Source organism: Nematolebias whitei, chromosome 5 (genome assembly GCF_014905685.2).
Source record: "Nematolebias whitei isolate Nwh7 chromosome 5, NemWhi1, whole genome shotgun sequence".
NCBI classification, from domain to species: domain Eukaryota; kingdom Metazoa; phylum Chordata; class Actinopteri; order Cyprinodontiformes; family Rivulidae; genus Nematolebias; species Nematolebias whitei.
In genome coordinates, this window is record NC_056502.1 from 12,290,204 (window position 1) to 12,300,503 (window position 10,300).

Genomic DNA, 10,300 nt, shown 5'->3' on the forward strand with positions numbered 1-10,300 from the left:
TTCATCTCATTAACTCTACAAATCTCAACACCCTCAATTTTAAATGGATCGTCAACAGTTTTCTTTTTGTTACTAAATATCATGTATTTAGTTTTATCTAAATTTAATGATAATTTATTAATTTTAAACCAAGTTTGTATTTTATCAAATTCTGTCTTCATCAGTTCCAACATCCGTTTTACATCTTTACCCAAACAAAAAAATGTGGTGTGGAATTATTAACTTAACATAATTATTAATTATTAAGATACAAAACCCCTTTCCCCCCTACCTGATTTAAAAAACAATTAAGCATTTTTAAACTTCTTGAACCAGACGTTTGACACCAAGTAAGTAACACATTTTGTGGAACCATTTCAAAGATGGCGGTGGGTTCCGAGTTTTGTTTATTTTGTATTTTCATTTTGCATGATAAAGTTTTGACTTTTCAGTTTGTAGGTGAAGCAACAGAAGATGGTCAAACACATCAAATGTGCCAGAAATGGTCCAGCGTTCTGGAAGTTGTTTTATCTTCATCCCCTGTGCATCAAGACTTCTTCATATTCTCTCTCTTTAAAAAAATAAAAATAAAAAATCAATACTACTAGTACTAAACAATAATAAATACTGTACAGTCAATAAATAATTGTTTCTTTTTTTTAGTATAAATTATAAATACATTGTTTAGACTTTAATTTGTTGCAGATTAGTGAACAATTTACTGTCATTCAAAGTTTTATTAATATTATTATTATGTTATTGATGTTTGTGCTGTTGTAACGGGTGGAAATAAATTTTCAAATGTTTAACACGAGTGTTTATCATGTACATTTAAATTTATGTTACTCCTTGTGTAATAATTATGTATACGAATTTATCCTACATGCACCATTGTATTCTACCATGTTGTTGTTTACTGTATTTATTTTGGACCATGTAAATATTATATTTCTTTTTCACTTTTTGGTACTTTATTTTGTTCCCTTATTGCATGTTTGTTTTTACCGAGTCATATCGTTTCTTCTCATCCTGAACATCTCATTGCATTGTTGACCTAGTGTAACCTGCATACGACAAATAAACATTTCTCCAAACACATTAAATTAAAAATAGGTTTAATGAAATGTTACTTATTTACACTTTGTTGCGTTGAGGATAATAATATTGTACATTATTATATATTGTAATAAATTAAATTGTTGCATTTATTTGTTAGTTCATGTTTTTTTTTTTAAATGCCATTTTATTTTCACTTATTCTCAATTTGTATTCTTCCTTTTATGATTGTCCATTGTTGTCATCACTCTTTGTTAAAATCAGGTCTCTCTTGTAAATGAGTCCTCGGGGCTCAATGGGATTAACCTGTCGAAATAAAGATTGAATGAATGAATTACTCAAAGTTTTTTTTTTTTTTTTTTTAAGTACGCATTGTGGCAATTCTAAATATGTACCAGTAGGTGGCAGTAAAGAACATTAAACTGACATTCGTTTAACGAAGAAAAGCAAAAGAAGGAAGCCTGTCATGTTGTGTACATAGTTTTTGCTTCCAGGATAATAAGATGGTTTTGTTTTAATTAGTTGTCTTTACAATTCTGTCATGCCCCCATTCATCAGTCTTGACGGTTTAGCACGACTTATGAAGCGTTTGATTTATTGATAGCAAACTTAGCGAACTAGCCTTCAGCTAACAAGCTAGCCGTGTGTTGATTAAGCTAATCGGGGGCATACGCCAAGATTTTTTATTCGGTTCACTTCAGCAGGTTCGGAAAGGCGCTGTGCTGCGGATCATTTCTCAGGTAAAGTAACAAACACGCTCGGGGATTTATCGTGAAATGTTTTTAATCACGCGGCTTAGCTGCTGCATTTAGCCTTTAGCTGTTACTGTTTAAAAAGTTAGCAGAGCAGCTAACCGGTGTATTGTTAGCCTTTTTTTTTTTTACTTAGGCTTTTTGTTTGAAGAAAAAGCAGGAGACAATTAAGTTCGGCTTACCTATTTGTCTAGTAAACTGTTAAGTTAGCATTATATCATAAAGAACCATTGTGTTTGCCTCATACTTAATTTATTTTTCCAGTAGCTACAAAAGGCTTAAAGCTAAGCTAAAATGGAGGCTCCTCCTGTCACTGTGATGCCTGTCACCGGTGGCACAATCAATATGATGGAGTATCTGTTGCAAGGTAAGATATTCGTGGATTTGTTCATATTGAAATAAATGTTTTATCACGTTATTTTCCCCACCAGAAGTTCAAATATGGACAAATAGCGTTAATAATAAATGCTTTGTGTTGTCATCATTGTATGTTCCTATACAATGGCAAAATTAGTTCTCTGCCATCACACTTGAGATACACCCAGGTGGAGCAGTGGACAGCTATGTAAGCTCAATATTTATTCAATATCAAAATATGTAAGAGCAATAATTGCTCCCTGGGTGTCTTATTAATTGCGCCGCTCAAGGTGGCTGCATGTTGGAGCAGCTCTGTTACTTTCATTCTGAGATTTTGCTTTTGGAAACATTAATTCCTCTTTTCTGGATGTAAATCACATTTTTTTGGATGATTGCTTCCTCTTGTATAAGATGCTGTGCAGCTGGAAGGATTTTTACTGAAACTTTTTTAGTTTTGGACATTTGTTATGATGCGTAACCATGGCAACAAGGCAGTTTTCTACAACCAACAACAGCCGATTAACATCTCAAAAGCTCAAATAATATCTCAACTACAGCCCCAAATCTCAAATGAGTTGAAAAGGATGTTTTGTGGACACATTCTCATCTACCTGCCAGCTGTGCTCGAGTACCTGACCACTGAGATCCTGGAACTAACAGGAAACACGGCTCATGACAGCGGAAGGACGGGATCATCTCTTGGCACCTACAGTTGGATGTCCGCAGCGATGAGGAGCTCAGCAGACTGCTGGGAGGAGTGGCCATCGCTCTGGGAGGAGTTCTGCCTGGCATTCAGACGGTCCTACAGTCCGAGGGGAACCGAGAGGCCAGCCGAGTCTGGGTGCACGGCATCTGCAGCCAGTTTCTTAGGATCCACTGTGGGATGGACCTTTACAAGAGATTCTTCCTGCCTACAGCCATCAGTGACTATAACATCTCTTAGCGAAATGAGGATAACGAGTTACAACAACAAATAATTTCCCTCTGGGATTAATAAAGTATTTTTGAATTGAATTGAATTGAATTGTATTAGGTGTTTTGCTCAGAGACACTGCAACATGTAGGAATGGCTGGGGATCAAACCTGGGGCTTTCAGGTCTCGAGTCAGCTGCCCTGCCTCTACAACATCATTTCCTATTTCACCTAAAACTCAACTAATTCTAACCAGTAGCAGTTTTTCTACCAGTCACAATGAAATGTTTCAGTAAATGCCAATATAACAAAAAAAGGTAGCGTTAAATTATATTTAAGATATGTATATAAACAATGCACTTAACAGAACTATAGTTATCTGTGGCATTTTAATACTAATTTAGTTAATAACATAGATCTTAAAGTTTATTCAAATTATTATGTTTAGACTTGATTTCAAACTTTATGTCTTTGAATAACTCTGTTCCCATGACGACATTACATTACTTGCTCAGGATGGGAGACTGCAACGAGATGAAGACTCAACACAATCTGCTGGCTACTCTACTTTAGCTAAATAATGTTAATAATTGAATTTTTATGCATATTTGTGTACGTATTTGTTCGGTGCCCTGACATAACTTCTGTTCTGACTTGACGCTATAGAAATAAACTGAACTGAATTGAATTACAACCACACAAAAATGGTTGATCAACATCTTATTGATGCCATTTAATCAATTATAAATATTGAATCTGACTGAAGGTAACATTTATAGTAAGAATGTATTGCAGCTTATCAGTATGGCACATGTTACAAATGTTTATATTTTTCCTACTCCTTTTATTAAATTCATAAATCTCAGCTGCAGGAAACGAAAACAAACACTTTATTGTGAATAATGTTAATTAATGCAGTTTTCCTGAAAAGGTTATTTAAACTATTGCCACAAATACAATATATGTGTCTTTAATTGTCTATACCTTTTTTAAACATCTTTTCTTTCTCTTTTTTTTAATTTTTATTCAGGTAGTGTGTTGGATATGGCCCTGGAAAGCTTGTTGCATCGTCTTCGTGGTTTGTGTGACAACATGGAACCTGAGACTTTCACAGACCATGAGCTTGTGTATCTTCTGAAAGGTCAGCAGGGAAGCCCTTTCATTTTGCGTGCCCGTCGCTCCCTCTCCCACCAAAACGCTCCGTGGCACCTACGCTACCTAGGTCAACCGGAAGTAGGAGACAAGAGTCGCCATGCCCTTGTACGCAACTGTGTTGACGTGTCGGCCTCTCATAGCCTTCCAGAGTTCCTCAATGAGATGGGGTTCCGCATGGACCACGAGTTTGTGACCAGTGGCCATATATTTCGCAAAGGCGCCATGAAAGTTGTGGTATGCAACGTGTCTCGTGTCCAGGTGCCAGGGAACACCGAGAGCACAGAGCGAATGTCAAATTCACATTTAGTTGAACTGAGTGTGTTGGCTCCAGCTGGTCAGGACACCGTGTCAGAGGACATGCGGAGCTTCGCTGAGCAACTCAAACCTCTGATTCACCTGGAGAAGATCGACCCGAGCAAGCAGAGACATTAAAAGTTTATTTAGTTATATTGTTTCTTCCTACAATGGACATTTTTGTTTCAAAATGATATTTTTTGTTTGTAGAAAATAAAATGCAGCTCTACTGTGATGTGAAAAGCTATACTTCTAGTAGATTTTTGTCTTGCAAGCTGAAATATGTCTCTTTAAAATACCAGCCCATGAGCTTCTGACTAAACTCATTTATGAACGTTGTCTAAGTTAAACTTATAACTTGTCTGCAGTACTCAAAAAAACATTCAATACAAAAACAACTGGACTTTATTTGTAACAGAAGATGTTTTGCTCCTCATCCGAGGAGCTTTCTCAATTCAATGAGCGAAACGTCTTCTGTTACAAATAAAGTCCAGTTGTTTTTGTATTGAACGTTTTTTGAATTCATCATGTCCTGGATGACTGAGAATCTTCACCAGCAGATTGTCTGCAGTACATATATAAAGTAAAAATATTTGGCTCCACACAAAAGTAATATATTTTCTGCAACTTTTAAGTTCACAACATCATATGTACTACTTAAGAGTGATGCTATACTAAATTAAAACCTAGCATTCTGTGAAGGAGAGCATATCGTCTGCTACTTTTATCAATTCCAGACTTCTAGATCATCATATGATTAGAAGAGACGATCTTTAGTTCAATATTAGTAAAACTGAATAATGGCCTTGTTTGTTTTGACTAATGCAGATTAGATGTAGTAATTAGCTTCTAAAGTTATTCAGTTGTGCATGTACACCTAATGATTGTTTCATAAAAGTTTCATTAAAATCTGGACAGGGGCACTGAGGTATTTTGCTAACAGGGTGGACTTCAAAAAATCTGATTGGCAAAATATAAACAAAGATCGGTGTAATCTATTGGTGCTCAGAATATGTGTTGTACATCAATCCTGGCTACTACCACATCAATTTTTAGCTCAATATCTTTAAAATTGACTGATTTATAGCCAGGTTTGTGTTTTCTAAGATCAGTTAACTGAAGTGGCCATCTTGACTGGAGTAAATCAGTAAGCACAGTGGTCTGCCTTCGTCTTTTAGCAGTAGTGGATGGATGAACATGTTTCTTTTCACCTACAACTATTTTTCAAGCTTATCAATCAGTGCCAACTCTTGTAGAAGCATCAAAATGCAAAATATTTTGTTTTGCTTCACTCAGCTCTCCGCAGTGGACATTTATTTGTTTCACCACTAGGGGTCTCTCTTTCTCTTGTTACCGTCCTGATTGGAGCACATTGAACGCTACCTCATCATCTACAGGAGCTCTGGTTGCCATGGAAATAATTAGCTGTGAGATCTGCACATCTTTTACCTCACTCTAATTAGCTTTCTCAATTGCTTAATGATACATAGACCTGTGAAAGCCTTTCTTTCCCTCAACAAAAGCATTGATTTCCACTCTCTTCCCCTCTCGTTTCTACTGTTAACCCATTAGTGCCCCTTTACAGGAGAACTTGAGCTAGAATTATTACACATGAAAGCCCTACATCTGCCTTAGGTTTTTTTTGCTGTTCGTGATGAAATTGAGAGAAAGAAAAAAAAAAAAAACGCTGTATACGAGTGTGTCAACATTATGGCCAATTGCCTGCAGAGACGGAAGTAACTAATGCACATCCTGTCAGTTATGATAATAATGTTGGCAAAAAGACATGAGTGCTTCTAATAATACCCTTGCAGGAAGATGCATTTGCTGGAGTTGAGATGTAAAGTGACCATGTGCATGTCTGAGAGGGGAGCTCGAGGGCCGATGGCTGTCTTTGCACGTTGACCTACCTGCATATCAAGGCTGATGAGGACAGGCTCGCTGAGGTGGACACTGCTTCCAAATGCATTTAGTGCACTTTGAAATACACCTTTGAATAGTACAGAAAGTATTATTGAGATATTGTTTCAAAAGACAAAATCTGATCTGAGCTCCATTCTCTTTATTCTCTCCATTCGCTTTTTCATGCAGGGTCACAGGGAGCTGGTGCCTTTTTTTTCGAGCAGTCTCTGAGCAAGAGGCAGGGTACACCCTGGACACACCATCACAGAGTCACCACTAAAAATGTGTTCTCATGCCCATCTGGTGACAATTTAGAGTTGCCGATGAACCAAATGTGCATGCTTTTGGTCTGCAAGAGGAAACCTATCCATCCATTATCTTTTACCTGCTTCTTCCTTTTTGGGTCGCAGGGGTCACTTGTGTCCATATCCAGCCATCACTTCAAGAGCCACAGAGACAAACAACCATTCACAGTCTAACCTAGGGACAATTTAGAGTTACCAATCAGCCTAACATGCATGTTTTTGATCTGTGGGAGGAAACTGGAGTACCTGGAGAAAACCCACGCACACATGGACAGAACAGGCCAATTTCACTCAGAAATATCCCTGGCTGGAATTCAATCCAGCAACCAAGAGGAAACCTATGCATGCATACTTAGAACACGCAAACCCCACACGATAAGGCCACAGCAATGGCATGGCCACGCCCCATGATCTGTGCCCAATTGCATCAAATTTAATATTTGACTACTCGTTAGACAAAGTTTTCTCTTGGTGAAAGTGGACTATCTGATAGAGACAGGTTCTTGTTCCAACAATCAGCAGCAGAGTACCGACCCTCAGGACTGAAGCATGATGTTTCAGCTCCCAGTGAATTATGCATTAAAGAGGCAGATGCCTTCTTGCCTAAGGCTTTATATGTCCAGCATGGATACACTACAGTCTGCTGGCTTTCTTCCACTTAAAGTTGTGTTTAGCACAGTGCTCTTTAGTGATGAGCTGGAGTCCCACTACACCTCCACTCCACATTGCCTGGAGAGCGCAGGCATAGCTAGGCTAATCAGCATCTTGGCATCAGGCCTACTTGGCTTTAGTGGATTTTGCCAACCATTAGCTTACACAAGTGAAGAATTGGGACTTTTCTCTGAAGACAGTTTGATGTGCTACAATGAAGAAACAAAGTAAAACCTTCAATAAAGATTAGTAAAATCTATGCAATGTTCAAGCTAATAAACTTCTCAGCAAAACATTTTAAACCCTAGATAAAAAGGGCGCTTCATTTTTCCTCTAACTAGTTGAGGCAGTCTGTGTCAAGTAAAAGTATTCTTTTAAGGGTCTCTGAGTAGGGATGGAAGTCATTACTTCTACATAGTATTCTATCCATTTCACAATGTGGTTTTAATTAAAACTCTTGGCACCCATCATCTTTATGTTTTCTGAACATAATGTTTATAGCTGCCAGTGCAGATGCCAAGATGCCACAGAAAGATGGCGTTAGCTCCAGGCAGGAAGTCCGCCTGCTTCTAATGCCACACACAACAGGGGGTGAAATCCAGCTTCACCTTATCAGTAGTTCTTGTAACGATCAAACCTGAGCCCTCTCTTTTTTGTGTGCCAAAGAGAATCCATATGCTTGTTAAATGGGAGTATGGGTGGTTTTCTGAGAGGAGGAGCTTTCCTAGACAGACACCAGTGTCCCAAGGGTGTTCTTATGGGGTTTCCGATTACCTCCTGTCCAAACCCCACAAGGCAGAATGGGACACGGAGATAATTTCTGAAGTATAATTAGCTTGTGAGGGCTGGCCTAAGTGGCGTGATTACGAAATAAGGATGGGTCATGTAGAAATGGGTGAAAAAAAAAAAATCTGCTCCCTCTCCAAATGAAATTCCAGAGTATTTTGTCAGGATGCAAGCTGACACGCGAAAAGCTCTGATGTGATCCTCTGCCTCGCTCGTGGCTCACTGAGGTGGTTGCTGCCATGCAGAACACTCTGTTCCTGTCAGACACTCAGATCTGAAGGGCAACCATGTTACCTCTGGAATGTCTGGTATGGGGACGGCGAAACAATCAGCCTAGAGGGGACGAAACACGCGTAGTTTTTAAACTCCCGCTGCCTAACCATCCCTCCTACTCTGTCTGAGTCCTCTCCGCTTCTGAGAGTTTCGTCTCCCCTGAGATTCAGTCCTGCTGTGAACCGCTGAATATGGTTGTTTGCCTTCTTCACCGTCATTTGGTTTTCTTTCACTTCCCGTGTAATCAAGGCACATTGTGCAATCTCAAGTGTCACCAAAATTATGGCTTTCATAAGTGTTACTTGAGAGGCATCTCAGGCAAAACCCCGTGTTAAAGAATGGAGCTGTAAAAAGGCTGCTCTGTATTCAGTGTCGGTTTCACTGTTATTCTTTGCACGAGAGAATAGAAATAGAATAAATAATTTCAAAGCAATCATATCCTTAATGAGCAATTTTGCTTGCAGATTTTTTTTTTTATAAACTATCAGCAAGATGGCATTTTAATTATGTGATCCCATTAGCGCTCCACAATAAGTCACCGCATGACACATTATGTGACACATCCTCCTGTGTTTTAAACCCCGCACTATTTTTTGACAAATTTCTCAACATCATTCCTGTCTGAATGCGCAGCGTGGTGGCGTTATGCAATTTTTTAAGTACAGGTTTCATTCGTGCACACTTGAAATCACAAAATGGGAGGTATTCTCCTCCAGTTGTTTTTTTTTTTTTTTTTTTTTTTGCCTCCTTGGTGCACGAGAAGTTGTTGTGTTTTTAAACAAGATGTTTTTAATTAGGCAATTTTAATGGAAACCCTTATGAGTAACCATGTTTAAAGGCATTCAACTGCCAACCTGAGATGTTGAGATTATGAGCTTAATAATTTCTAAATGATTTAAAGGTTTAACATTCCTTAAAGGAATTATCACCTGCCGTTTTTCATATCAAAGTCTTGCTAAGTTCATGTTATATAGAGAAAATGATGAATTTTTGGTCAAAAATGATAAAAAGGTTATGCTCAATCTCATATTTTTAATTGTCACGCTTAGAGTATGTGTTCTAGATAACTCTCAGCTACTACCACATCAGGTTTTAGCACAGTTTCTGTTACATTGACTGATTTTTATCTGTTTTTGTGTTGGTTAATGTCGATCAGCTGCGGCCATCACGAACTGAACTGACTCCATAATTTAATGTTGAGGTTTTCAGCTAAGATCCTGCGTGATGAGTTGCACTTGGAGTATGTGCTGTGGTAGACGACTAGCTACAGCCACAACAAATTTGAGGTCATTATCTATAGAATTGACTGAATTATAGACATTTAAGTTACATTTAAGTGCCAGTTGGTGGCCATCTTGAATTTCGTTGACACCGAAATTGCTTCAGTTGTTCACTTGCTGCAATTTTCAATAAATTTTGTCCAGTGATTTAAGATGGCACAGTTGGTACAGCCTCCGCCTCTCAGCAAGAAGGTTGCTGGATCGAATCCTGACCTTTCTGAGTGGAGTTTGCATGTCTCTCCGTATACCGGTTTTCTCCATAGACCAAAAACATGCATGTTAGGCTAACTGGTATAGCTAAATTGTCCCTTGGTGAGATTGTCTCGTTTGTCTCGTTTGTCTCTACGTTGCCAGAGTCTTAACTGGAGTTAATGGGAGAGATCACATCTCTCCAGTTTTAGCTTCTCTCCATTGGCTCCCTATCAAGTCCAGAACTGAATTAAAAATCTTACTTCTAACCTACAAAGCCCTCAACAACCTAGGTCCATCTTATATTTGAAATCTTATTGTTCCATATTTTCCTAACAGAGCACTTCGCTCTCAGACTGCAGGCTTACTCGCAGTTCCTAACGTTTCCAAAAGCAGAATGGGAGGAGGA

The 10,300-nt window shown here is 38.4% G+C and overlaps 1 protein-coding gene across 1 annotated transcript; it reads left to right on the forward strand.

The window, feature by feature from the left end:
* The first annotated feature begins 2,081 nt into the window (after nucleotides 1–2,081).
* Nucleotides 2,082–4,643, forward strand: med18 (mediator of RNA polymerase II transcription, subunit 18 homolog (yeast)). Its single transcript, XM_037676850.1, has 2 exons — nucleotides 2,082–2,154; nucleotides 4,087–4,643. The coding sequence occupies exons 1-2, from the start codon at nucleotides 2,082–2,084 to the stop codon at nucleotides 4,641–4,643; spliced, it is 630 nt and encodes a 209-aa protein (XP_037532778.1).
* Nucleotides 4,644–10,300: the final 5,657 nt, after the last annotated feature.

Excerpts from the sequence above, each read along its gene's own strand:
- med18 (XM_037676850.1), top strand. The coding sequence starts at position 2,082 with ATGGAGGCTCCTCCTGTCACTGTGATGCCTGTCACCGGTGGCACAATC. Across the intron at positions 2,155-4,086 it reads GATGGAGTATCTGTTGCAAG|GTAGTGTGTTGGATATGGCC; the intron begins GTAAGATATTCG and ends ATTTTTATTCAG.